Here is a 25895-nt window from a genome sequence, read left to right as displayed (position 1 = left end):
GAGGGCGGCGAGGGCGGCGAGGGCAGCGGCGAGGAGGAGGAGGAGGACGATGAGGAGTGGGGGGCGGAGGAGCCGCCCTGACACCTCTCGAGGTCTCGAGGTCGTCACGCACACGGGCAGCCGAGTGCGTACGCGGTGCGGACATGGTGGAGTAGGATCAGCTCGAAGTCTTCGAGATGGACGTACGCTGCCACGTCGAGAGCTGCCGCGCCATCAGCCGCCTCTGCAGCCACGCGCAGGCCCGACATATGGGGAGATGTGGGGAGATGTGGGGAGATGTGGGGAGATGTGGGGGGATATGCCTCTGCAGCCACGCGCAGGCCCGACTGCCGGACTGACATTGCTGCGCCACCAGCCATCACCTCTGCATCCACGCGCCGTCTCCCGCCCTTTTGTGCCCACCACGCACGCACCTCGTTGAGAGACGCACCCCTAGGAAGGTTCCTAGCAGCTTCCTAGCAGCGGCCTGCCGTCCACTGCAGGTCCACGCCTGTTGCGAGGTCTGCCACGCCACGCTCGCGAGGCGACGCCCGGGCGCCGAGGGCGGCTCATTCTCTCACCCTCGCAGAACCCGAGCTCGGAACCGTTCTCTAGGCCGAGCCAGTGGGCCGGGGGGAGGGCGATCCTCGTCGGGGGAACCGCCTTCCGCCGGCACAGAGCGCTGCCGCCGTCGGACGCCTGACGAGGTTATATTCAGGTTGTTTTGTCGGGGGGTGTCCCGTTGCGGCCGACAGGGCGGCGGGGGCCCCCACGGGCACGGCGCACGGGCGGCGGCGGGCGCGGGCCCACAGCGCACCCTCCGTGTGGGAATTTCCGCGCATACACGCATCTACATGAGAAAGGGTCCCAAATCACGAGATGTATCGCACTCGGCGCGACAAGGGGTGTACCCACACACACACACACACATTTTGCGAAAAGGGAGAGACGGCCTAGGCCAGCACGACGCTGGCAACGACGGCGAGCGAGCCGCCGCCCGTCACGGCGGCGGCAATCATCAGTGGCGTGATCTCAAACTCCTCAAAGTTCTCCTTGGAGAAGAGGTTTGGCAGGTCATCTTGCACGCCCGTCTTGGGGGTCGGCCCCTGGAAGAACATGTAGTCGGTGCCCTGGCGGGACGGAGCGCGGAGCGGCGGAGCGGGGTGAGGCGATGAGCGGCTGCAAGGAGGCAACGCGAGCGGATGCAGCCAAGGCGCAACGCGCCTTCTTGAACTTGTCGCCCTGCGGACCGCCCGCCTCGGTGATCCACTCCCAGCCCATGCTGACTGGGGAGCTGCGGCTCGCGCGCGCCGCCGGCGCAGCGACGACGGGAGCCACGCGGAGCGCGGACGCCAGCGGCGAGGCGGCGGCGAGCAGGAAGCAGAGATACCTGAGCATGGAGGCGAAGAGAGATTCCTGCGAAAACGTCGTGAAGAAAAACCAGAAAAATCTCACACACATGTTTCTACTTGCTGTTTGTGTTCTGGATCTCGGAGATAGGGGCGCAGGAATGGGAACTTAATAAGTAAGTTGAACATTTTATGCTCTCTGATCTCTGGCTGAGTGCGCGGCACACCACCACCACGGCGGAACCGTTGGCCACTGGCGAGAGAGAAAAACGAGTGAACCAGAGTTGCACAGAGAACGTGTGTATCTCTTCAGTCGCGTGCTCGCGTCACTACCGCTACCACGGCGGCACACTTTCACGCGGCGTGGCGCCGTGCCGTGGGGCTGAGAATCGGGCTGCAACATGGCTACTATATATCCTAGATCGGACGCGGAACCATCCATGTCATCACAGAGACGAGGACACAGGCAGGCAGACGCACCACATTTTTTCAGCGCCCCCCCCCTGGGTGTCTGTGTCTCTGTGAGCTAAGAGGCGGCCCGAATAAAAGCAGCAAGACGCTCACGTGAGGGTCGTAATCCGACCCGAGTGTCTCAAGCTTGAGCCCAGGGGAGCCCCCCCGTCCTTCACAATCTCCTAGATCTAACTACTTCGCTTTCCACGCACAGGTCGCAGCCGCCTCACGCGCCGCCGGGCGCCCCCTCGGGCAGGCCGCGCCCTCTCGTCTCCGGCAGGCTGGCGCCAATCACGACCGCGAGCGCGCACATGGCCGAGATGACGGCGAGCGTCGCGGTGGAGCCGAGAATGCCGGGCAGCGGCGACGAGAAGAAGGAGCCGAGCTTGCCCGCCGCCGAGCAGAGGCCTAGGGCGCTCGCGCGCAGCTTCGTGGGCCAGAGCTCGGCCGTGTGCACGTAGATGACGTTGAAGGCCGCCATCGCGCAGAGGTTTCCATAGAGCGAGGCTGCCGTGGCGACCGACGGCCAGAGCGCGCCCGCGCCGATGACGAGGGCGATGCTGGCGTAGAATAGCGTGCAGGCGCCGCGGCGGCCGAGGCGGGGGTGGTCCATCGACAGCGAGGATATTGATTGCGTGTCGTGTGAATCGTGCGTGTGCGAGAGCCTTGTGTTGTAAAATTCTTTTTCAGAGTCATTTCTTTTTCTCGGCGCTAAGTGCATTGCCCGGGCTTACCGGAGTCGCTTAGAGGCGGCTCCTGATAGTGCTAGCACGCGCCAGTCCGCACCTGTGTCGAGCCTGTCTGCTAAAACTTTCTTTCTTTCGGGAGTTTTCTTTCTTCCTTTCTTTCTTAAAATTCTTTCTTTCTTTCGCCCGAAAGTCTGGGACAGGGCAAGCGCTCGGGGTGTGGAGAGAGATTTTTAGCAATACCAAACAACTCTAACACTGTGTTCGGGGTGTGTCCCATCAGCAATGAAGGACGCCTCGCGCACCGTGAGCGGCTCGCCGGCCTTCAAAGAAAACAGACACCCCAAGGGAGGGATGGGAGGACGGCACGCCGCCACCACACAGGCAGGCCCCGCAAAATTCTTTTTCCCTTGTCGTGCCAGTGTGATTGTTTTCTAAGAATTCTTTTTCTGGCTCTCCGCCGCGGTTATCGCGACAGCCCGGCTTGCATGGACAAGATCGAGGTGAAGCGGCTGGCCTACACGCACCAGGGGCGCACCATCTACGAGTGGGAGCAGACGCTCGAGGAGCTCCACGTCTACATCCGGCCGCCGCCCGGCGTGACGGCAAAGATGGTGAGCTGCACCATCCGGCCGGGCGAGATGACCCTTGGCATTAAGGGGAACCCACCCTTCCTGAGCGAGCGGTTCGAGTCGGGAGTCAACTCGGACGAGTCGATGTGTGTGCTCGCTCCGCCCCGGCCGTGCCTCGAGCGGCGCGCTGGAAGCGCCAATCCGCAACTCGCCGCCGCACGTCCCTCGCGCAGGTGGTGCATGGAGGACGGGGAGCTGCACATCATACTGACGAAGGTGTCGCGCGGCGTGCCATGGTCGGCCGTCTTTCAGGGCCACACGAAGGCGCCCCGGCGCGGGTTGTGGCTGCTGCGACCCGGCTCTGCCCCGACCCTCTTGCGCCGATCGCAGGTTGACCCCTTTACGCAGTCGGAGGTGCAGAAGTCGCTGATGCTCGAGCGCTTCCAGGAGGAGAATCCCGGCTTCGACTTCTCCGGCGCCACCTTCAATGGGCAGGTGCCGGACCCAAAGACGTTTATGGGCGGCGTCGGGTACAAGTGATGAGAGGCGGAGAGGACCGCGCAAGGCGCATACTCGTGGCGTAGTGATTCGATTGATGAGTCTTTTTGCATGTAACCGCGACCTGTGGGACTATAGAAGCACTGGTACATTTCGATACGTAGCAAGCGCACACCCTGGCGCTCACGCCCACAGCCTCCCAGCCCCACGCGCACTACAAGAGAGAGACGGGGTCGACCGCGAGCGTCCTCCTATAATCTAAAATCTGAGGATTCAGGATTGAGGCATCGCTTCAGTGAGGTCAAAGTGAGTTTATGGATGTGTGAGAACGGTACGGGACACGAGGAGTCACGCGGACCGACTCGTCGGTGACACCAGGGACATGCTGCCCCTCCCTCATGCCCGCTCGGCCACCTCCGCCCGGACCTTCTCGAGCTCCACGTCGCGCGCCGCCACCGTCCCCTTCAGCTCCGCCACCTGGTCGAGCGCGTCGCCGAGCAGCCCCTTGGCCACGCCCAAGTCGCGCAGCTGCTCCACGCCGCCGCTCGCCCGCACCTCGGCGGCGTGGTCGGCCACGAAGCGGCGGCACTGCGCGAGGAGGAGGCGCCCGTCGCCCAGCGTGTGCGCCACGTCGAGCAGCGGCACGGCGGTCGCCGGCCCGACGCTCTCCTGCAGCGCCTGCGCGCATAGCAGCTCGAGGCGCGGCACCTGGTACATCTGCGCCAGCTCCCGCAGGTCGAGCGCGCGCTGCGCCCTGCCGCCCTCCTCTTCTGAGGTGTGGTCTGGCGCGCTCATAAAGTACATCGGGACAGGTTGACTTGTGGTCGCAGAGCCACCTCATCAGAGCAAGCCACGACACTAGCGCCAATCTCAAAGAGCAACTCTTCAGGAGGCGCCTTGCCTGCCTTGTGGGCGGCGGCAAGCGCCCGGTTGAGTAGGCCGTTCCATGGCGTATAAAGGGTCTGCAGCATACCTCGCGTGTGGCAATTGATCGATCGGATCTTACAGGGAGACTCTCTTAAGTTGGAGTGCGGGAGGGTAGTCCAAGCTTTCGCGGGTGCACGTGCTGTAGCAAGCCCGAAGAAGGCAATCATTTGTCGATAAACATCCGCGAATCTGTCACCGACGAGCATCTCAAACTGCACAACTAGCACCTGTTGCCTTGGCCATGTGCGCTCCCATTGCTGCAGTTGTAGATGGTACATACTGCCCATGACGCCCACCGCCTTACCACGCGGGTTCGTTTTCCACGCTCGCGCCCAATAGCACGCCGCGGAGAAGTCCTGCATCCCGCAGTACCGCAGCCACTCAAACATTTCGCAGCGCGCTAGCTCATCGAATGAGGGTGCGAGTCCCATGCGGGGCAGAGCTTCGACTTCGGGACAAGCCCATTTCACCTCCCAAGTTGAAGGTGGCTGAGTCAGCAGATGATTGTAGAGCGATAGCTGTCGCGAGATGGGCTCGCGAATGACGGCGACTATGCGCACAAGCTGTGTGGGCGATCTGCTCGCCTCAGCGAACCTCCACAGTGCCTCTGCGGCGGAGACGTCCTTGAGACGTACGGGGTTGGCGTCCATGTACTCGGTGCAATTTGTTTGCTTGGAGCCGGGCTGCGGCCAGCTGTCAAGGTATTGGCCAGGCGTCTTTGTGTGCACATCTCTGTACCAGATAGCCGGCTCCTTCTTGTTCTGAGCTGAGGGCTCAAGCGAGCCACACACAGTCGTGCCGTCGGCGAAGAGTTTAAACAGCGAGCTTGTGCTGGCCTTCTTCGACCCTATGATGTGAAGGCGTGCGATCATTGCGTCGCGCACTGACGCACTCGAACTTCCCAATCTGATTAAGAATTTATAGGCGGGATGTGGAATTGCGACTCGCCGCTTTCCTCCCGCTGTGATTCTGTGTGAGCTCCGATGACGTCGCCCCTCCTCGCCACGCTCGGCCTCTCGCTCATGACACCGCTCTCCGTCCTCTCCGACGTGCTGCTCGGCCAGGCGCACGCACGTCTCGCCGCCCTTCTTCCTCGGCACGGCCGCCGTCTTTGTCGGCTTCCAGCTCGAGCACTATGCTGAGGGCCGCGACGCCACGGCGCGCCATCCTGGCGGCGCCGCGACGGACGACGCGGACGAGGTGGAGGTGGCCGTCGCTCGTCTGGCGACCCCCCGGCTCTCGTCGCTGGCCGCCGACAGGGCGCGCTCAACCGCGTACGCCGCGCTCGACGACTCGTGCGCGACACCGCCCCTGTCGGTCGGTCCGTCACCGCACATGGATCGCCGAGGAGCGGCAGGCCCAACCGTGGTCGATCGGCTTCGACCCGGCGAGCCCCGAGGGGGTGCTGGGCAAGGTTGCCCTCCACCCCCACGCCATCCCCCCCCACAGTGACCACGAAGAACTTTTGCACCGAGTCTTGCAACTTGACTGCCATCGCCGGGACATATAGGCAAAGGCCAAGTTTGACAGTCTGCTTAGCAAGCTCGACTCGGACTCGCAGGCCTTTGCGTGTCCTTGCGAGAGCCCGGACGCTTGCATCTGATGATAGACGCCTTCCAACGACGCGCGCAGGCTCTGTTCTCGGGTGACTTGGCCTCCAAGATGAAGGCAAGGCTCGACAGCCTGCTCGGCAAGCTCGGCGCGGACAAGGGCGACTCGAGCTCGATCCTCTTTGGCAGCACCATCGGCAACGACGTCGCGATTAGCAAGGTGCACAGCCTCCCGAAACCCTCCTAACCCTCCCCTGACCCTCCCCACGCCCGGCGGTCACCAACCCCCCCCCCCCCCCTGCCCATTTACCAGCACATGTCGGCCGCGGCGGACGCTCTCGGCAACGCGGCCAAGGTTGTCACCGCTGAGGCCAGCCCGCCCCTATGATGGCCAGATCTAGCACCCCAAGGGAATTGGTTGCACCGGGATCGGATGCACAGAAGGTTGATGAGAAACAAGAAGCTCGCATTCACACTGCAGGCCAGCAAGACAAAGGAGACGCTCGGCGGCCTCTTCACCAAGCTCGGCGAGAAGGGCGCAGCTTGGATCTCCTTCGATCCGCCGACGGCCGACGCCGTGGCCACCACCATCAAGGCAAAGTTCGACCACGCGCTCGTCACGGTGCGAGGTCTCGTCGATGGCCGCCCCTGAGCACTCCATTGCACCGACCGAAGGGCCTCGCGGTCACACAGCGAGGCATGACGGCGGGGCGAGGCCTAATTGCACGGTGAAATCCTGTGGTGATGTGGTGCCGGGTCGCGCCCGCCTTGCGAAGCAGTCCAGCGCCTCCACAACCGGGCCTTTGGCGCCAGGGCAAGCGCGGGGCTCGCGCAACCCTGCTTGTTCGTGATCTGTCGGAAGCAGATCCTAGAGCCGTATGACTCGGTCTCTGGTGTCTGGAAGGCTGCCTGGGGGACCGGGACCGGCGGGGCGCTCCCCCCCCCCTTCCCCCCTTCCCCCCCCCCCCCGCGCGCGCGCCAGTCTTCGCACTTGTGTCTCGTTGTCACGAGTTGTCTTCGTCTCAACCTACGCGCCACGTCGTCAGTCGTCACACACGTGCGCGACTCTGTGGCGCGGTGTGGCGCGCACCCTCGCCACTGGTTGGGTAGTAGTCTAAGTTCTGAGCCTGGAGGCCTAATGGGTCTAAGTGTGGCTAGCCACGCTGGAGTGCTTGCGCGGTCTAAGATCAGCGGGAGCCTCTTACATCGGCTAAGTCGGCCGTGGCACGGCCTGGGGCCAAGGCTCCCACCGTGATCAACGCCCCGTGATCAACATCGGCACAGCCCCCAAATTTTCTTCGCCTGCGGCGGGCGATCGATCCTCCTCATGCTCAGCAATCGCCGCCTCAGCATCCTCCTCTTCCGGTTCTCGTTGCTGCCTCCTGAGCGCAATGTTCGGCGACTTCTAGCCAAACAGTTCTCACAAATAGCCTCAAGCTCAAACAGACGCGTGTCAGAGAAGCCTCTGTGTATGCTGGTCCTCTTTGTATTGAACGATCCGCGCGTGAGGTAGCATAGGGCCTTGTTGGCAGCAGCCAGCTTGTTGCGCTGCTTCGTTGCGATGAGCTGATTGGGATCGCAGAAGTGCATGCCAAGCACCGCCACGATCTTGAAGCAGAACACATCGCAACCGCATCGTCCGCACTGCCATCGGCATGCCGCGCCCGCCGCTTCGCCGCAGCCGCCTTAAGGCACGCATAGCGGCAGCATATGGTACGTTGGTCGTTGCGCGTACTTGAGCAGGCGTTGCGCGCCGCAAGTAGCGCACTGGCCCTGGGAGAAGGCGATATGGCGTCGTGCGCGGCAAACGTTGGTCGGGACGCGTCCAGGTATTTTTCGGGTAAACCTGAAAGCTGATTCAACCAGGTATACCCGGGTTTTACCCGGAGTTGGCCTTATGTCGTCTAAGTTCATGGCCCCCGACCATGAGGGTCTAAGTCTGAGCCCGGCTCCGTGCGGGGGCTAAGTTGAGCGCTCGCTCGCTGCAGAGGCTAAGTGTAGAGCGACCCTCTAGCCCTACTACCCAACCATTCCCTCGCCCCTCGGGGGACGGAGCCTCGGCCGCCGCGAGGGGGGCGAGTGTGAGGGATCAGGTCATATAACAGTGTGTGCAGGGCTGAGATTTGGGATCTCAGCGGGTGAAAAAAATGGGCAACAATTAAATTAACAATCTCAATGAGATGTGTGTTGTGTGAGAACAGGACGGGTGGACGGCCGTCGTCGGCCGATCGACGAAACACACGCGCGAGCTGACGATACTCGCGTTGCTGCCACACTCGCACGCCACACGCTGCGGCGGGGAGCCCTCTCTCTCTACTGGGAGCCCTCTCTCTCTACTGCGCTACGTCACGATGACATCACGCTCGAGGTACTGGTCGCGGCGAGCCTTCCCCGGCCGCCAACATCTGTGGGTGGAGAAGAAGCAGTAGGTGCCCACGCACCAGACGAGGAGGAGGCCGAGGGTGAGGCCGACCACGAGGTTGAAGAGGGTCCCCTCGCCTGCGCGGCGCGGCCGGCGGGCGTGAGGAGAGGCCGTTTGCAAGGTTCGGGTGTGGCGGGCGGGGTGGGGGGGTGAGGGGGGGGGTGGGTTGACAGGGGGTGGGGGGGAGGGGGGGGGGGGGGGGGGGCCTTTTTCTCCCCAAACCCCAAAGGGTCCCCCCCCTCCAAAAGGGGGGCTTTGAAGTTTCTCCCAAAAACCCCCCCCATAAAAGGGCCGCCCCCCAAAATCCCCCCGGGGGTTCCCCCGAGCACCTCCCCCTGGGGGGCCCGGGGGGGCAAAAAAAATGGAGGGTGTGGCGGGAGCAGACAGGGAGAGGTGTGTGAAGAGCAGAGCGTGCCATACCTCGGCTAGGCCTCGGCTACACCTCGGCTAGACCTCGGCCATACCTCGGCTCAGACCTCGGCTAGACCTCGGCTAGATCTGGCGCCTTGAGAAGTCGGTTGCGTGCCGAGTCGAGCCGGAAAGAGACGAACTTCTCGGTAGACTCGATCGAGTACGCGATCGCCTGCGGAAAGGCTCGAGGAGAGGTCGAGGAGAGGTCGAGCAGGGAGACGGACTTCTCGCTCGGTCGAGCGCGCGATCGCCTCCAGAGCGCCCAGCGTGGAGCCGACCTCCTGCGCGTACGACTCGAGCAGCATCTCCACCTCCTCGTGCTCCTCGAGGTCCTACCTCAGCTCCACAGCAATATCTCCCCATATCTCCCCGTATCTCCCCGTATCTCCCCCTCGAGGTCCTACCTCACTCCACAGCAACCTTTTCTCCACCGCTCGAGAGCGGCGCGCGCCACCCCCTCGGGGCCTCATATCTCCCCATATCTCCCCATATCTCCCCGTATCGCCACCTCGTCGGGGCCCCCGGACCGGCGCATGAGGCCACGCCCCTCCCACCCGCAAGCATCTCCCGCCCCCCCTCGCTAGCCTCGCGCCTCCTCGTCGCCCTCCGCACCGCCGTCCGACAGCAGCGACGCGCTGCGGCCAACCTGCCTGAGCGAGCCAGCAGGCAAGGGCGTGTGCGGCGGAGGCGTCTGCATGGGTGTCGCAGAGGAGAACTTGGCCAAGGTCTCCTACAGGAAGGCTCCAGGAAAGGTCTAGGAGAGACTTTTCCGGCAGCCGAGAACTTGGCCAAGCGTTCCTCGGTGGCCCTCCGCCGCAGCGCTGTCTGCGGCGGCGCCGGCGCAACGCCGCGCGCCGCGCTGTGCAGCCGCGAGAGGTACATCCGCGCCTGCGGGACATGTCTCGGACATGTCGTGGACGTGTCCTGGACGTGCGCGGCCGCGAGAGGTGCGTGCGCACCATGTCCTCGTCGTCGTCTAGGCAAGCGTCGATGGCTCGGTCGAGCGCCTGCGCTGTCAGAGAGAGCTCGCGCACTTCTTGCTTCAGCTCGCGCACCGCCTACCTCGCAGCTCGTCCACGGTGATTCGGATGGAGTGGGCTGCCCCCTCCTGCGCCAGCTCGCGGACAGCCTCGAGCTGCTTCGACCCCGCTACCACGCGCGAGCCAACCACCTGGCGAGAGAACGAGGGCGGCTGCACCGAGCGAGAGGCTGTGCGAGGGACGCGGCGCCACGCGCGAGCGGTCGACCGTGCGCCGCAGTTCGAGCAGCGCGCACCTCACGAGCGAGCCCAGCTCCTCCTGCCGAGCGTGTGCACGTAAGCTCAACTCCATCCACCCGACTGGGTAGTGAAGCTTCGTCAGTGAGTTCTCAACTCGACTGCTGGGGGGCCGGGTTCAGTTTAGTCAATGAAGTGTTCCTCCACCTGCCGCTTGTGCAGGTCGGAGCACGCAATCATGAGGACCGCCTCCAGCGCCGCAAACTCAAAGGGCGGCGGCGCGCCGCTGTCCGCGCCGAAGCCGCCCGTCGCGACGCTCGAGAGCGGCGGCGGCGTGTACGGCGGAGGCGTGCCCGCCGCCCGCGCCGGCGCGATCGGCCCGCCGTCGTGGCGTGCGGGGTGGGGGCTGTGCTCCGTGGAGGGAGGCTCGGAGCGCGCCGCGCCGCCGCTGTCGCCGGCGAGGGAGCCGTGCAGCACGAGGAGGAGGTTGCGGTGCACCTGATGGAGGCGGCGGTGGCGGCGGTGGTGGCGGAGGAGAGAAGGTGCTGGAGGAGGAGGCGGTGGTGGGCGGGCGGCGGTGCAGGCGCCTCTTGCAGCATCGAGTCTGCGCCGTCCGGCACAATAAAGTAGAGGCGGTCGTGCAGGATGATGGCGCGGAGCTCGGTCCGGCCCAGCGAGACGGTGATTGAGCCGCACCGCACCAGGATCACCGGCTCGAGCCGGCCGGCAAACAGCGGGTCGACCTTCCGCACGTCGCGCGCCTTGAGGACGGCGTCGGCGCCGAGGCGAGCCGCGGGCCCGTCGGCTCTCTGCAGCCGGAGGGGCGTCGAGGCGCGGCGCGCCTCCTCGAGCAGCTCGCGGCGCGACATGTGCCGGATCGCCGACTGCTTGTTTGCGCCCACCTCAAACACAAGAATCGTCCTCTCTCGATCCTTGATGTTGACCCGCCGCGCCGAGTCGGCCGCCGCGCTGGGCTCGCCGATGGGGGCGCGCCCGACAAGTGCGCCCGTGTACATGCCAGTCTCCTGGCCGTCGCGCATGCACCTTCTATGGGCCGTCGCGCATAGAGAGAAGGTGCTCGGTAAAAAGAATTGGGGCGCACAAGCCTGTCTTACAACTCACAGCCTGTCCTCCCATCCCTCCCTTGGGTTGTCCGTTTTCTTTCTTTTTCAGCACACAGGCTCGACACAGGTGCGAACTGGCGCGTGCTAGTACTATCACCGGCACAAAAAAAATTCCAGGTCCGTGAATGCTTTTCCGGAGGTACGGCTCCCAAGACGCCGTTGGACCACCCTGCTTTTGATGGTGCGCGCCTCCGCCCTGCCTGTGGCGCCGACGGTAGTAGCAAGATCCCAGAAAGGCACCTCCGCCTCTGGACAGGGTGGCCCGCAGCCGCACTAATCGACCCCTGTTGAGTGACTCGTTCGCTTACCACCCACTGTGATTTTGTGTGAGCTCTGTGTCTTCCTTTGCCAACAACATACCTACAAGCGAGTAGGCTGCGGGTCGATCGCGCCCGCTTCACCATCATCATCATGCTCCTCATCACCAAGATCCAGGCTGCTGCGCGCGGCCTCAACACTCGCACTTTTCACTGACCAAGTTCTTCAAGGCCTGCCCGCCCAGCGGGCGCACCGCCGACCTCTTCCTCAGCCGCGTCTACGGCGGCCACGAGGGCGGGCGGCGGCGCGGCGGCGGCAGCGTCGTCGACTTCATCTACTGTTTGCGTTCCACTCGTCTTCCTCTACCTCTTCAGGAAGCGCTGACTCGATTCCCCCTTTCAATCTACTACCCTCACGACACAGTGCGCGACTGCCACGGAACCAACGGGTTCTGCAACCAACACGAGGTCAACGGAGAGCAGCTGAGCCTGCCTCCGCCCTCGTCCCCCTTCACCTCCGGTGAGTCGCCCTGCCCCAGTCGTCCAGAGCACGACCTCTGGCGAGTCAGCCCGCGGTCACTTGATGACCCCCCCAAGAGCACCAAGAAGAAGGCAAGGAAGAACAAAAAATCCCGCGACGCCAAAGCTGCGGCTGTGGCCGCCGCTGCAGCGGCTGCAGAGGCGGCGGCGCGGAAGGCTGCGGCGGCAGCGGCCGCTGCAGAGGCGGCCGCTCAGGCGGCCGCTCAGGCCGCTCAGGCGGCCGCTCTCGGACGGTACAGGTTGGTCAACGCTTGGTTCTATCCTCGCGGCGACTGGTACACCTTGTTAGTACTGTGGGATGGCAGCTCGGCCGACAAGGTCGCAACGCGCGCTGTCTTCCCGACGCTCGAGCACGACCAACTACGACCCCAGCCCCCTCGCAGAGCGCATCAGGCGCGACAAGCGCGAGGCGTCCGACCGCTCCTCCGACGACTCTTCCTCCGACCAAGACTCACGCGGCTCCGCGGCTCTACTAGCGTGCACCTCGATCCTGTACCGTGTTTGTTATGACCCCCCCAATGAACACACCAGTGAGGGAGGGCGAGACGATCGAGGGGTCCCGTACCATGCGGAATCGACCCTATCCAGTGCTCAAGTGCTCAAGCGAGGCGAATGACATTTTCGACACCCTCGACGACCATCTCGGCTACGGTTCCGACTCCGGCTTCGGCTGGTAGTCGACAAGCTGCCGAGCCCAAGTCACTGTCAGTGCTAGATTTCTTGTTGGCTTCTAAAAGTCTCAAGAGAGACCTCCTTATCAGCTGGTCGGCCGCCATGTGGGCCTCCGGGCCTGCTGCAGACGGCGGGGCCGGTTGAGGCCGGGGCTCGGCCCCGGCCCGCGACGGCTGGCCGCCGACGAGCGCACTCGCGCTGCTCGTCAAAATGGTGGCGGTGTCGATTGCGGCGACGGTCGTTCAGTCGCTCAGCGCGACATGTGCCGGATCGCCGACTGCTTGTTTGCGCCCACCTCAAACACAAGAATCGTCCTCTCTCGATCCTTGATGTTGACCCGCCGCGCCGAGTCGGCCGCCGCGCTGGGCTCGCCGATGGGGGCGCGCCCGACAAGCGCGCCCGTGTACATGCCAGTCTCCCGGCCATGAAGCGAAGGTAAAGAAAGAAAGAAAACAGACAACCCAAGGGAGGAATGGGAGGACGGTACGCCGCCACCACACACGGATTTTAGGGGAGAAGTGTCGTGTTAGCCGTCGCCCACCCTCGGGCGTCTACCACTTCCTATTATTCTATCTCTCTCCGCAGTTTATCACCAATTCTTGCAGCGACCTTCATGCCACCTCGCATTCTTCTCACTCTCGTCGTTCTCTCTCCTGCTGTCTCTTCCCCTGACTCATCGCTCTCCTCGGCGCTGCTGGGTCCCAATTCGAATTCTTCTTCCCTTCACGACGCTTCCGCGACGGCCTGACTGCATCTCTCATGACATCGTTCGTACGACCGGCCATGCCTCTGCTGCTTGCGCTGAGCGGCTTGGCCCCCGGGCTGGCGCTGCACGCGCCCGCCGCGGCGCGTGCAAGGTCACCGTGCATGCAGATCAAATCGCCTGAGCGACCTGGCTCTGTCGCCGACATGTCTGCGGCGATGGCAGACATGCGTGAGCAGCTGGCGGCGGACGAGCGGACGTCAGCCCTCATCTCGGCGATGCGTGGCACGAACATCAACGACGACGACAATGCCGCGAGCGGCACTACGCTGCAGGTCGTCGAGATGCGCGCCGGCGACGACAGCCTCCCGACCGAGTACGACCCGGCGGCGCTCAGCGCTTACTTCCGCAAGCGGCCCGGCGCGGTGCTGACCCGCATCGGGCAGCTCGCACTGTATGGAGGCGCGTGGGTCGCGAAGACCCTGTTGAGCGCGCTTCGCGGCGAGCTGACCTCCGGCTCTGAGGGCGAGGTCGCCGCCGTCGCCGGGCTGCGAGACGTCCTCGTCTCGCTGGGCCCCTTCTACATTAAGCTGGGGCAGGCGCTGAGCATACGGCCCGACATCCTGTCGCCGCAGGCGATGGTCCAGCTGCAGCAGCTCTGCGACAAGGCGCCGCCCTTCGGCCGTGCCGATGCCGTGTCCCAGACCCGTCCCGGGCCCGTCCGCGGAGCCTTCCCGGTTCCCGGAACCCGCCCCGCAGGTGCCGCCCTTCGAGTCGGCTGTCGCGATGCAGTGCGTCCGCGACGAGCTCGGCGTGGAGGACGTCTCCGAGCTCTTCTCCACCATCACGCCGGAGCCGGTCGCCGCAGCGTCGCTCGGCCAGGTGTACAAGGCGACGCTGCGCGAGGGCGGGGACGAGGTGCGCAGTCAAGGTGCAGCGGCCAGCCATGTCCAGGACACGTCCATGACATGTCCGAGACACGTCCCGCAGGTGGCGGTCAAGGTGCAGCGGCCCTTCGTGCTAGAGACGGTGTCGCTCGACCTGCACCTCGCCCGCGCCGCCGGCCAGTTCCTGCGCAAGATGTCGCCCGAGGCGTCCCAGCGCGTCGACGTCGTTTCGCTGCTCGACGAGTTCGCTGCCAACTTTTACCGTGAGCTGGACTACGTTCTCGAGTGCGAGAACGGGATCCGGATCGCCCGCGACATGCGCCGCCTCCCGCGCGTCAAGATCCCGGCCAACTACCCGCAGCTCACTTCCCGACGCGTGCACACCGCCGAGTGGGTGGACGGCGAGAAGCTCTCGCAGTCGACGGCGGACGACGTCGGCGAGCTGGTCAACTTGGGCGTGATCACGTACCTCACTCAGCTGCTCGACACGGGCTTCTTCCACGCCGACCCGCACCCGGGCAACATGCTGCGCACGCCCGAGGGGCGGCTGGTCATCCTCGACTTTGGGCTGATGACGGAGGTGACCGACGACCAAAAGTACGGCATGATTGAGGCGATCGCGCACCTGATCAACCGCGACTACTCCCTCATTGGGGAGGACTTCAAGAATATGGACTTCATCCCGCGCGACGTCGACACGGCGCCCATCGTGCCCGCCCTCTCCAAGGTCTTCGATGTCGCCCTCGCCGGCGGTGGCGCAAAGAGTATCAACTTCCAGGAGCTCGCCGCGGACCTCGCGGAGATCACGTACGAGTTCCCGTTCCGCATCCCGCCCTACTCCGCCCTCATCATCCGCGCCATCTCGGTGCTCGAGGGCATCGCGCTTGTCGGCAACCCGCAGTTCGCAATCATCGACGAGGCCTACCCGTACCTCTCGAGGAAGCTGCTCACCGACGACAGCCCGCGCATGCGCGAGGCGCTGAGGTACATGGTCTACGGCGAGGGCAAGACCTTCGACGTCGACCGTGTCATCGACCTGCTCCAGGCCCTCGAGAAGTTCGTCGCCGTGCGCGACACTGGCGACGGGACCGCGTACAAGGTCGACGGCGTGCGTGGTGGCGTCTACGTTGGCCAGGCGGGAGACGCGGCTCTCTGCACGGGGCGTGGACACAAGACACGTCCCGGACGTGTCCCGGACGTGTCCTCTAGGCGGGAGACGCGCGCGGCACGAGGGCCCTCGACGCTGACGGCGACGCAAAGGCGCGCTCCGCCCTCGACGCCTACCGCGCCGAAGCCGTCGAGGGCGTCAGCGACGGCTTCAGCGACGCCGGCTTTGCGGCGGCGGCGTCGGCGGCGGCGGCGACGTCGTCGTCGAGCGTGGCGGCGTCGGCGGCGAGGACTGTGGAGAGCGAGGCGCAGGCGCAGGCGTCGACGGCGCGCGAGGCGGTCGGTTTCTTCTTTTCGGACGACGGTCAGGTCTTCCGCGACTTTCTGGTCGATGAGGTCGTCGCCGCCGCCGACGCGCTGTCCCGCGAGGCGCTGCAGAACCTGATCCTGACTGCGCCGGGCCGGGCGCTCGACCGGCTGCCTCAGCCACGCTTCGTGCGCGCCTTCAACCGCGAGGTTCGCGACGCGCTCGCGCCCAAGCCGACCGAGAGCGACGAGAAGGTGCTCTCCTCCATCCGGAGGCTGCTCGACTTCTTCCTCGGCGACCTCGACGCCGCCGGCACCGACCCGCCGCCAAACTCAAACTCGCCCGCCGTCCTCCGCTCGCTCGTCCCCGACCAGGCGGCACGCGCGCGCGCGGTCGCGCTGCTGCCCATCCTGCGGGAGAACCAGCAGGACATGCGCGCTTTCGGGCTGACGATCGTCGGCCGGCTCGCCGAGCTGCAGACGGGCCGCGCTCTCGGGCTCGTCCGCAGCCGCATCGGCGCTCAGGCGAAGCCCGTGGCGTTGAGAGAGGCGGCCGAGTGAGCTCTCAAGCTGCTAACCCTCCTCCATGGCGGCGTGTGCGGGTGGTCGGTCCGATTCTTTATCGCCTCGCCGGCTGTGCCCATTGTGTGTCTTTTACTCGATCGGTTTGAGAGGCGCGGCCTTCCCCTTCGTGCGTTACCGAGGTAGCACAAGCAGAGGTGGGGTGCGCACAGTCTCCACGCACCACACGGTGGGCGCCGCGCCCGCGCCGTCCACTCGTCCACACACACACCCGCACCGGCGCCGCGCCGCCCGCGGGGACCCGGACCCGCATCCCGCACGTCACACGTCCCTCGCCCCTCTCTCGTCCGGCCGGAGGATGTGCGTTTTTTGTCGGTGCCATCGTGCGCTCATCGACATGCTCGCTCTCGTACCATCACAAAACTCTATTCTCTAGCACGCTCGCCCCCTCGCAGCCGGAGAAGGTGCATGCTCACAAGAGACCGGCGACACAGAAGTGCAAAGGCGCCCACCCGGGCGGTCTCACAGGCCGACGCCCCGCGCCCCAGCGCCCGGAAAACTAGGAACCGAAGGGGCTCCGTGTACAAGGGGAGGCCGGCCGGACGCCGGTCCGTCGCGCGCGGCCCGAGTGGGGGGGGGGGCGGGGGGGTCCGCCTCAAAAGGCAAAGGCGGCGGGACCGCTCGGCAAGGTAGGTATGATTGCGCCGGCGCCAAAGTTCGCGTTGCGGCGCATGGGCGGGGCGGCGATGTCGCACCCCTCCGCCAGCACCTCGGAGAGCATCGCGTCCACCTCGGCGGCGCGGTACACCGGCTTGCGCTTCCCGTCGCCGCCCTTTGCGCCCATGCCTCCAGCCTTGAAGTCGACGCCCGTGAGAGAGGTCAGCAGCCGCGCCGCCGTGCCCGCGCCGTATCCAACCCACGTCTGGCCAGCGCCGCCCTTCTCGCCGGGCACGATCGTGTCCGACTCCTCGGCGGGCGCGGCGCGGCCTCGCGTCCGGTACGCGGGCGAGCGCGCCGCGCGCTGCGGCGCCGCCGAGTCGAACCACGCGTGCTGCAGGATGGCGGCGGGCGAGAGGCGCTCAGCCTGGTCGATGGCGAGCATGCCGTCGAGGAGGTTGAGCGCCTCGTCCGTCAGGCGGTGCTGCTTGCCGTACCACTGCAGCACCGTCGAGACGGTGCACTTGCCGTCCTACGGCACGTGTCGCCGACATGTCGTGGACGTGTCCTGGACACGGCGACGCGGCGCACTTGCCGTCCTGCTGCGCGCGCTTGAGCTTGTCGTACCTCCAGTCCGCGTGCGACGCCTCCTCGAGCGGGAAGAAGCCTACGCGGCATTGTCTCCGACGTGTCGCGGACGCGTCCTCGACGAGCGACGCCCCCTCGAGCGGGGAAGACGCCGAGCAGCATCGCAAAGAGGGCGACGCCGCACGACCACACGTCGGCACCAAAGGCGTACCCCGCCTGGGAGAGCACCTCCGGCGCGCAGTAGGAGCGCGAGCCGCAGCAATGGTAGAGCATCTCCACCTTGTACGCGGCCGCGGTGCTGTTTGCGCGCTCGCCGAGCGGCTGGTACTGGTGCGCGAGCCTACAGGAGGGGGGAGCCCGGGACGGCTCGTGGGGGGGGGTGGCCTCCGGGTCGGGCGGTTGCAGGCTTGCCGGGGGCGCGGCTCGCCCAAAGTCGATCACGCGGAGGGAGAGGTCGGAGGTGAGCATGAGGTTCTCGAGCTTGAGGTCGCGGTGCAGCACGCCTGGAAGAGGAGAGGCGCGCGCGGGCGTCAGCCGAGAGGGCGCGGGCTGGCAGACTTTGCGCCGCGGCGCTGCAGCGAGCACCCATGCCGTGCACGTGGTCAGGGTTAGGGTTAGGGTTAGGGTCAGGGTCAGGGTCAGGGTTAGGGTTAGGGTCAGGGTTAGGGTTAGGGTTAGGGTTAGGGTCAGGGTCAGGGTTAGGGTTAGGGTCAGGGTCAGGGTCAGGGTTAGGGTTAGGGTTAGGGTTAGGGTTAGGGTCAGGGTCAGGGTCAGGGTCAGGGTCAGGGTCAGGGTTAGGGTTAGAGCACCCATTCCGTGCATGTGGTCGACAGCGCCGAGCAGCTGCCACATGAAGCGCTTGCACTCCTTCTCGGTGAGCGTGTGTCTCCGCTCCACCAGCCTGCGACGCAGCGGGAGGGGGGGGGGGGGGGTTGGCACCGGCGTGCGCCCCGGGAAGGATGGGAGGGCCTGGGACAGCCTGGGGAGGGCCTGGGAGGGCCTGGGAGGATGAGAGGGAGGGGAGGGAGGGAGGGAGGGCGGAGGAGGTGGGGTGGTGGGGTGGTGGGGAGGAGATGGTGGGGAGGCGGGGAGGAGGAGGCGGGGAGGCGGGGAGGAGGAGGTGGGGAGGCGGGGAGGAGGAGGTGGAGCAGGAGGAGGAGGAGGAGCAGGAGTGAGAGGTGGGGGCGCGGCTCACGCAAAGAGCTCCTCGGTGCAAAGCTCGAGGAAGATGACGTACTCGTCGCGGCGGCGCGCCGCGCCGTACACGGCGATCACGTGCTCGTGGCTCGCGTGCTTCGTGATCGCAACCTCGCGCTCGATCCGCTCCAGGTTCATCTTTTTGAGAGAGACGCACTTGGCGGCGACGTACCTGCGCGCGGCCACAGGCGGGCCGCGCGCCCGTCAGGAGCGAGGCACGCTCGCGCGGCGGCCACGCCTCGCACAGCACGCGCGTAACGCGGACGCGTGGCTCCTATCCCGGTGTCACCCTCTGCTACGGTGGGTCGCTCACGTCTTTGTCTGCTTGTCGAGCGCGCGGAAGGTGGTGCCAAAGCCGCCGGAGCCGAGCTTGACATCCTCCTCGATGTGGAAGCGGCGAAAGATGCCCGTGTCCGAGCCACACAGCCTGCTGCTGACCGAATTGCCCATTTCGGGAGGACAAAATAGCAGCAGCGCGCCTCCTCCTCCTCCTTACGGCGATGCACACGAAAGAAAAAAACCGCGCTCCCCAACCATCAAACCGAGGCTCGCGCCTGCCCCCGTGCCGCCGGGTGCAACTTTGTACGAGAGGGGAATCCCTGCACCCTGGGACCCCTGTTAGACCTAAAGGTCGGCGCTTCGACCAACTAGGCCACCTTTTGCGCAAAAGGTGGCCTAGTTGGGGTGAAGACAGTCAGGCTGCTCGCACCATCCCTCGTTTGGTTTGTGTCTTTTCTTTCTTTTTCAGGGCGAACGCGGTAGCCGTCACGCGTCACTTTCCTGCCTCGAAAGGGCGGGGCTGTCCCGGAAAGTGAGAAACGCCGGGCAGCGTGACGCACAACTTTAACCTCCCATACGTGTCTTGCGAAAGAAGAATAACGATACCGGCTTAAAATACGGGGGAAGGACCCTCAGTTGACCAGGGGTTGTGCGCCAGGCCCTCCTGCTCGGCTCCAGCCGGTAGACAAGTCTTGTCATCAACAGAGTAGATGGATCTCACCTCGGGGCCGATGTGACCAAGCGCTGGTAGCGTGCTTTTACCTCACACCCATGGTCTCACAGTGTGCCGGCAGTCGCCGAGCAGTGTCGCTCACACAAGCCGCAGCACAAGTGACTGAGGGCCAGTGAGGGCGAGCCCATCGCTGTGACAGCTGTGGCAGCCGCACAGAGGCACAGTAGGCTGTGCCAACTATGCAGAGCGTGTGAGCAGCAGAGGAGCTGCTCTCCGGCTTCTGTCGCAAAGAGCTGCACGCCACCGAAGGCGCTGTCGAGGTTCGCCGAGCGCGGCGCAGGTTGGGGGAAGCCGCCACCGACGAGCGCGTTGGACTTTTCACTCCGGACAAAGACGGCGACACGCACACGAGCCGCGGCCGTGTCGCCGTCATAGCGGCGAGGCGCGGGACCGTCTGTGGCGAAGTGGGTCGCGTCCCCCGATTTCCGTCAACTCAAGGCCCTTCCCCTTTACTCCTTTTGGCGTGAGTGTGTCCGTTTTATTTCACGTTTCAGCCACAGCCTCGCCACCACCGCCGTGCGCCGACAGCGCCGACCGCCGCCTGGGTCTTCTGGCGGACCGCAGGAGGTCATGAGGGTCGATGGGAGTGCCAACCCCACAATGCCTAGAAACCCAGCCCAGTGCTTTTTTTCATCAGTACTAGCAGATGGACCGCTGCACGTCGCCACTGTAGAGCGCGCTGCCATACCCACGGCACGGGGACATGTACCGGATGCCGGGCGACTGCGGCGTGCATGCGACGAGGTGCGGGTGTCGGCCGCACTTGATGCGGCTCGGAAGCGCCTCGGCCGCTTCGAGGTTGGTCGTGCCCTCGTGGATGGCGGCTCCGTCGGTGAAAAGGATCAACTCGAAGCGGCGCTGCGTGCAGCTGGTCTCGAAGTGGCCGAGCCGCTGGATCGAGTCGAGGCCGGCGATGTCTGCGTCGGAGAGGCCGAGCTCGTGCCTGCGGGGGGGCACGCGCGGTGTTGGGGGCCGTGTCGGGGGCCATGCCGGGGCCGTGCCGGGGCGGTGTCGGGGGCTAGTCGGGGCCGTGTCTCGGGGACGTGTCGGGGCGTGCCGCCGGGGTCTTGCTGCGGCGGAGAGAGGCCGGCCGCACACACCTGACGTAGCGCACCAGCGGCGAGGCGTCGCCGTCCTCCTTGAGCGAGGGGAGAGTGTCCGACAGCACGCTCTTCGGGTTCCCGCCCACGCGTCCGCCCCAGCAGTGCTCCGAGCCGGCGCACTGCTGGTCGGCCCCAAAGTGGCGCGTGGCGAGCGCCGCGGTCTCGTCGATGACGACGGTGCGGCCGGTGTCCACGGAGAGGCCTATCTCGAGTCATCTCGATGAACCGGGAGATCTCGCGACGACGGTGCGGCCGGTGTCCGCACGGAGAGGCCTGAGCCCGGCGCGACGTAGAACCACATCTTGGACCAGCCCGCGGTCCGCAGGGCGGCGGTGCTCTTTGAGCGCGCGTCCCAGCGCGGGCAGTGCGACACCTCGACCCACGTTTGTGGAGGCACCGGCGTGAAGGGCGTCGAGAGGGCGGGCATCAGCCACGCCGAGTCGTCCGGGTCCATTCCCCCGCTCATCGACGCGTAGAGGAGCGCGTCGTTGGCGGCGAGGCGCGAGGCGCGCTGCGGAGAGCCGTACGGCGGCGAGAAGCGGCAGGGGCGCACGCAGCCGAGCTGCCCGTCCGACTGCGGGGGGGGGGGGGGGGGGCAAGGACGCGTGCCCGCAGGCATGCCATGGACGAGGCATGTCATGGACGTGTCGGGGACGTGTGTCACCTTGCAGCGGTACGACGGCGCGCGGCCGCCCGCCCAATACTGCGGCGTCGCTATGCCGCTGTCTGAGCCGGAGGTGAGGCCGCACACGCCGAGCGACCTGGCGATGCTGCGGAGGTGCCCCGGGACGAGATCCAAGTAGACGAGGTGGAGGGCCTCGACGTCAACGCGGTGGGAGGCGCCTTTCGATGTACCGATCCGGGCGGGTGTCGGTCGTGGTGCATCCTTCGTCTTGCCGTGATTGCCCCACGGCCTGGAGTGTACTGAAGCGCTTCGAGGTGTGCTTACACACATCTATCAAGGCGCCGTACAGCCGCCGAGAATACTCTCCCTGCAGCATCGCGTCGAGCTGCGCGGCGTCGTCGGACGCGAGGCCAACCGGCGCCCTGTACCCGCCCCCAGCTGGCAGCGACGGCGGTGTCAAAGGCAGCGGCGGCGGAGCAGGAGAGGGCGGGCCGGCGGATTTTGTGTAGCAGGCCGCGCCGGGAAGGGGGACGGCGTATTTGATGCGCTCGGAGTGCAGCTCGCATTTGCTCGTGCCGGTTCGAGCGAGGTACGGTGCAAACTCGAAGGCCTGGCAACCCGCGTCACACGCCGCCTCGCAGCCTGCCAGCGTCAACCCCCATCTCTCGTCGTAGGTGCCGACGCCACCGTCGGCGGTCCTGCACGCGCCCTCGGGGCGCAGCGCGACAATTCGTGGCGGCGTGCGAGGCGGGTGCGGCTTCAATTCGAGGTGTGGCTGGAGCGGCGGAAACGTGGGCGGGGCGGGCGGCAAGAGTGGCGGACGGCCGTGTCCGCAGCCGGCGGGCTGCAAGAAGAGCCGCAGGTTGATGGCGTCAAACATCGCAGCGTGGCCCTCCTCGTTCGGGTGCCATGCGTCCGCCCGCATCCTCGGCTGCCAGTGCGCGAGCGGCGATTGGCCCGCGCCGGCCTCTGTCCGTTCGAGGAAGTTGATCACGGGCCACCGCCACGCGGCCATGCGAGCATGCGTGCGGCGCAGCTCGCGCGTCTGGGTCAGGTCCAAGTCATCATTCGGGTAGACCCCGCCGAGCACCACCGACGCGCCGGCGCGCTCCGCGCTCGAGGCGAGCTCGTGCAGCCCGAGCAGGAAGCCGTCGGCGAGCTGGCGGGCCGCAGCCTCCGAGCCGGTGCTGGCGAGGCCCTCGTTGGCGAGGGACAGCCCGATGACGACCGTGCCGGGGACCTCGGGCCCGGAGAGCAGCGCAGCCAGCACCGGCGCCGTCGTGGCGACGGTGGCGCCGGGCACGGCAGAGTTGGAGAGGACGAGTCCGTGGCGTGGGTCCGCGAGAGCCGTCCGTAGCCGCCCCGCCCACCCAAGAGGCCTCTCGCCTGTGGTCGGGGAAGGCGCCGCCTGCAGCCCAGCAGCCACGGACGAGCCAACCACGGCGACGGTGCAGCGGCGTGGCGGCGGCAACGGTGGCGGCGGCAACGGTGGCGGCGGCGGCGGCGGTGGTGGCGGCTGCGGCGGCTGCGGCGGCAGTAGCGATGGTGGCGGCGGCAACGGTGGCGGCGGTGATGGTGGCGGTGGCGGCGGTGGTGGTGGAACCAAGAAGGAGAATGTCCCGTCTGAGAGATGCGCGATCGAAGATTCGATCTGGACGAATGTCGGCGGCAACGCGATCAGCAGCATGAGTCCGACGAAGACTGAGCACGCGCACAGCCGCAGAAAGCGCGCCGCTGCAGCCTTGGTGAAGCGCGGGCGCCGCGCTAAGAGGGCCCTGCCGTTTGAATCCTCGTCAGGCGCGGCGGGGTAGTCGACCTCCCCAGCTCTGCCGACAACCCGGAGATCCGCCATCGGACAACCGGACCGTGGAGCCGTCCCCCTGTCGGAGAGGTGTTTTTCATTGACGCCGTTCAGAAGAAATCGTTGGCCGCAACCGATGCGAGTCGACTGGTGTGTGTCGTCGTGGTTTCGTATCAAGAATACTCACTCACTCACCGGTGTTCACAGCGTTGGAATGCGGAGATAGTTACTGCTCTTTGTAGTGCCCCCCTTGGCACTTTACTCTCCCTGTCCCGCGTGACTCTCTCTCTCTCACATGACTTCCCTCGATTGTGTCACGCGGGTTCGCTTTCTGCGCCGCGTTCGTGCGCGGCTCGCTTTGTAGCAGCGTCTCATTCTGCCTTATATCTTTGTACGACCCTAGACGCGAGACCCCGGCTGCCCCTTCGAGGCTATCTTTTTTCGCGCCAGTCCCGTGCCCAGTGTTGCGCGAGGGAGTTTTGTTGTAAGATTCTTTTTTCAGTTAGCTCTTGAGCACTTGAGCACTGGATAGGGTCGATTCCGCATGGTACGTGACCCCTCGATCGTCTCGCCCTCCCTCACTGGTGTGTTCATGGGGGGGGGGGGGGTCATACACGTACATTTCCCGTGGGAGGACTCTGCTGACAGGGTTTTAATGCGATCCCCATGCGGGATGATATGAAGATGGAGACGTGGGCGGTGCGCATTACAGTTCAGCGCCGCCTCGGCCTCCCGCTCGATGTTGCCTGCCAGGCGGTGGAGGCGGGCAAGAAGGCGCCGAGCGGCAAGCCGCACGAAGAACTCGGCCATGCCGCAATGGTTGACCCGCGTGCAAAGCACGCGACAAGACACAAATTCCTACTCAACGACTCGTCAAGACCCTTCGCTCGGCGTGGGGCATGCTCATCGAGATGGAGCCGACTGCACACCTCAGTTACAGTAACCCAAAACAACCTGACGTGGCGGCGGCGAACATCGGGCGACGGGCATGTGCGCCTAGTTGGCGAATTGAAACTTACGAGCTAGAGCCGCCGGCGCCGGCCTCGGCCCGCGGGACAGCCGGCGCTGGGCGGCGAGGGGCGGCGATGGCGCGGCGGCGAGTGAGCGCGCCACCCTTCGGATCGGCGAGCTGCCGGTCGAGCTGCACGTTCGGCAGGGCAACATCGCCGACAGCGGCGCGCAGTTGCGGCTTCCCGCCACACGGGGGCCGGCGATGTTGTTGCACTCGAAAGGGCTCGCGGCGCTGGCGCCCTTCCTCCCCTTCTTCTTGGAGCGCTTCCCGCCGCAGCGCGCGGCCACCCCGTCGCTCCGGCAGCTGTCGGAGCAGGTGGCGGCGGTTGGCTCGGCGCGAGCTGAGCAAGGCGCGCGCAAGGGCGAGCGCGTGTACTCGCCGCGCATGCTCGCCGGCTTCTGCGCCATGCTCAACGAAGGGTGGCCGCCCGCCGCGGCGGGCAGCCACGCCCCTCCGTCGCCGCCGCGCCGGCTGCTGCTCAACGCCAACGGAAGCTGCGCCGGCTGCACGCGTTTGCCCCTCGTCCGCGGGAAGATCGGCCGCCTGGTCGCGGCAGAGGCCGCGGCGTCGGACTTTCGCTGCGAGGTCGCCCGCGGCGCGTGCGACGTGAGGCCGGCTGTGTGGCCTCGGGGCGATGAGCCCGGCCTCCCGGACTGGTACCAACGTTTTTTGCGCCAGCAGTCCACTGGTGTGGATTGAAACGCTGCCAACCATGTACGCCGAGTGCAACATAAAGCCGGCAAACAGGGTGTGCCACGCCAAGCTGTGTGCTTCGAAGTTGATTTCCGCCCCCCAAGGGTGAGAGGTCCTTCTCGATTCCTTGGCAATCAAGAGAGACAGGCATTCCGTTGAAGATCCCACCTTAGCAGCTGCTGCGCACTGGCACTTGGAGCGGCACTGCCACTGGCGGTGCGAACCCGCTTCTTTTTTCTAGACGGCTAGGAACTAGGATATTTTGAGAGATATGAGAGCAGCCTCGCTCCCATTCGCAATCCGGTTGGCCGGCGTGGCGGGTGCGTTTTGGCAAACCGGGTGGTTGAATACAATCAATGATACATTTTACCACGGCGCTTACACAAATGCCGAGTTGGCTCCACCCAGCGAGAGACCTCTCGGGTTCTCGCGCAAGCCACAGGACCAGTCACTACAGGAGTTTTCATGCCTCTCTAAATTCTAGTAGGGGGGCGAGGGTGGCACTCGCGCGCGCGGTGCGCTGACGGCAGCTCGGCGCCGAGAGCACCCCCGCACAGACCCGCGAGCGCCGGGCCTAATGCCAGGCGCTGCACAACTGCCCGGCTCACTTCTTCCGCTGCCGCCGGTTCCCCTTGCCGATGCCGCCCTGCACGGGCTGGCAGACGGCGGACGGCTCTCTCCCGCCTAAGGGAGGGTCGATTTGCCTCCCTCGTGAAGGGGTCCGGGGCGGCGGTGTGCGAGCGGTGTCCTTGCACGGGAGGGCTGCCTATCGGCAGCCTGTCGGCTGTCTCTCTCGGCTGCCTGTCGGCTGCCTCTCGGCCGCCTCTCGGCTGCCTCTCGGCTAGATGCTCGCACCTCGGCGGCGGGATGGCAGGTCGAGCTGGTGCGAGCAGAGCCCGTCGTGGAAGTCGACGAACGTGCATCCGGGCGTCGCGCACCTGGTGAAGGGGTGAGAGGGGGGGGGGGGGGTCCTGGGGGGACAGGGAGAGGAGAAGGAGGCGAGGGAGGCAGAGGGAGGCGGAGGGC

At 65.9% G+C, this 25895-nt stretch overlaps 9 protein-coding genes across 9 annotated transcripts; 3 read left to right on the top strand and 6 right to left on the bottom strand.

Annotated features, from left to right (window-relative positions):
* Positions 1-7: 7 nt before the first annotated feature.
* Positions 8-853, bottom strand: EMIHUDRAFT_421614 (hypothetical protein; the record flags this gene model as incomplete). The annotated part of the gene is made up of 4 exons (XM_005772862.1): positions 595-853; positions 483-523; positions 156-239; positions 8-69 (listed from the first exon to the last, which is right to left on the bottom strand). Coding segments are annotated over exons 1-4 (420 nt in total), but the record flags the coding sequence as incomplete, so codon positions are not given.
* Positions 854-932: 79 nt separating this feature from the next.
* EMIHUDRAFT_208366 (hypothetical protein) lies at positions 933-2394 on the bottom strand (the record flags this gene model as incomplete). Its single annotated transcript, XM_005772861.1, has 3 exons — positions 933-1085; positions 1174-1369; positions 2093-2394. The coding sequence occupies 3 exons, from the start codon at positions 2392-2394 to the stop codon at positions 933-935; spliced, it is 651 nt and encodes a 216-aa protein (XP_005772918.1).
* A 561-nt stretch (positions 2395-2955) lies between these two features.
* On the top strand, positions 2956-3579 carry EMIHUDRAFT_310533 (hypothetical protein; the record flags this gene model as incomplete). The annotated part of the gene is made up of 3 exons (XM_005772860.1): positions 2956-3185; positions 3273-3342; positions 3430-3579. 3 exons carry the CDS (start codon positions 2956-2958, stop codon positions 3577-3579), a joined length of 450 nt encoding a protein of 149 aa, XP_005772917.1.
* Positions 3580-3933: 354 nt separating this feature from the next.
* On the bottom strand, positions 3934-5336 carry EMIHUDRAFT_208364 (hypothetical protein; the record flags this gene model as incomplete). The annotated part of the gene is made up of 3 exons (XM_005772859.1): positions 3934-4302; positions 4374-4510; positions 4661-5336. 3 exons carry the CDS (start codon positions 5334-5336, stop codon positions 3934-3936), a joined length of 1182 nt encoding a protein of 393 aa, XP_005772916.1.
* Positions 5337-9427: 4091 nt separating this feature from the next.
* EMIHUDRAFT_450951 (hypothetical protein) lies at positions 9428-11103 on the bottom strand (the record flags this gene model as incomplete). The annotated part of the gene is made up of 6 exons (XM_005772858.1): positions 9428-9577; positions 9807-9854; positions 9926-10018; positions 10095-10145; positions 10271-10561; positions 10651-11103. 6 exons carry the CDS (start codon positions 11101-11103, stop codon positions 9428-9430), a joined length of 1086 nt encoding a protein of 361 aa, XP_005772915.1.
* Positions 11104-13564: 2461 nt separating this feature from the next.
* On the top strand, positions 13565-16337 carry EMIHUDRAFT_427260 (hypothetical protein; the record flags this gene model as incomplete). The annotated part of the gene is made up of 4 exons (XM_005772857.1): positions 13565-14027; positions 14119-14277; positions 14350-15306; positions 15654-16337. Coding segments are annotated over 4 exons (2146 nt in total), but the record flags the coding sequence as incomplete, so codon positions are not given.
* A 231-nt stretch (positions 16338-16568) lies between these two features.
* Positions 16569-19114, bottom strand: EMIHUDRAFT_435850 (hypothetical protein). The gene is made up of 7 exons (XM_005772856.1): positions 18937-19114; positions 18622-18795; positions 18236-18327; positions 17854-17929; positions 17579-17766; positions 17438-17505; positions 16569-17370 (listed from the first exon to the last, which is right to left on the bottom strand). Exons 1-7 carry the CDS (start codon positions 19071-19073, stop codon positions 16837-16839), a joined length of 1269 nt encoding a protein of 422 aa, XP_005772913.1. The 5' UTR covers positions 19074-19114; the 3' UTR covers positions 16569-16836.
* Positions 19115-20274: 1160 nt separating this feature from the next.
* EMIHUDRAFT_101837 (hypothetical protein) lies at positions 20275-23215 on the bottom strand (the record flags this gene model as incomplete). Its single annotated transcript, XM_005772855.1, has 5 exons — positions 20275-20578; positions 20736-20944; positions 21004-21312; positions 21403-21581; positions 21688-23215. 5 exons carry the CDS (start codon positions 23213-23215, stop codon positions 20275-20277), a joined length of 2529 nt encoding a protein of 842 aa, XP_005772912.1.
* A 244-nt stretch (positions 23216-23459) lies between these two features.
* On the top strand, positions 23460-24875 carry EMIHUDRAFT_208355 (hypothetical protein; the record flags this gene model as incomplete). Its single annotated transcript, XM_005772854.1, has 4 exons — positions 23460-23486; positions 23813-23983; positions 24321-24595; positions 24671-24875. The coding sequence occupies 4 exons, from the start codon at positions 23460-23462 to the stop codon at positions 24873-24875; spliced, it is 678 nt and encodes a 225-aa protein (XP_005772911.1).
* Positions 24876-25895: the final 1020 nt, after the last annotated feature.

This window comes from Emiliania huxleyi, assembly GCF_000372725.1.
Source record: "Emiliania huxleyi CCMP1516 unplaced genomic scaffold EMIHUscaffold_35, whole genome shotgun sequence".
Taxonomy (NCBI): domain Eukaryota; phylum Haptophyta; order Isochrysidales; family Noelaerhabdaceae; genus Emiliania; species Emiliania huxleyi.
This window is presented reverse-complemented; position numbering and strand designations above follow the sequence as displayed.

Bases quoted from the DNA above. Each gene is read 5' to 3' on its own strand.
- EMIHUDRAFT_435850 (XM_005772856.1), bottom strand. From the start codon at position 19,073: ATGGGCAATTCGGTCAGCAGCAGGCTGTGTGGCTCGGACACGGGCATC. The intron at 18,328-18,621 runs GTGAGCCGCGCC...GCTGCGTCGCAG, and splicing joins TGCACCGAGGAGCTCTTTGC to GCTGGTGGAGCGGAGACACA. The intron at 17,506-17,578 runs GCGTCTTCCCCG...AATGCCGCGTAG, and splicing joins CCTCTTTGCGATGCTGCTCG to GCTTCTTCCCGCTCGAGGAG.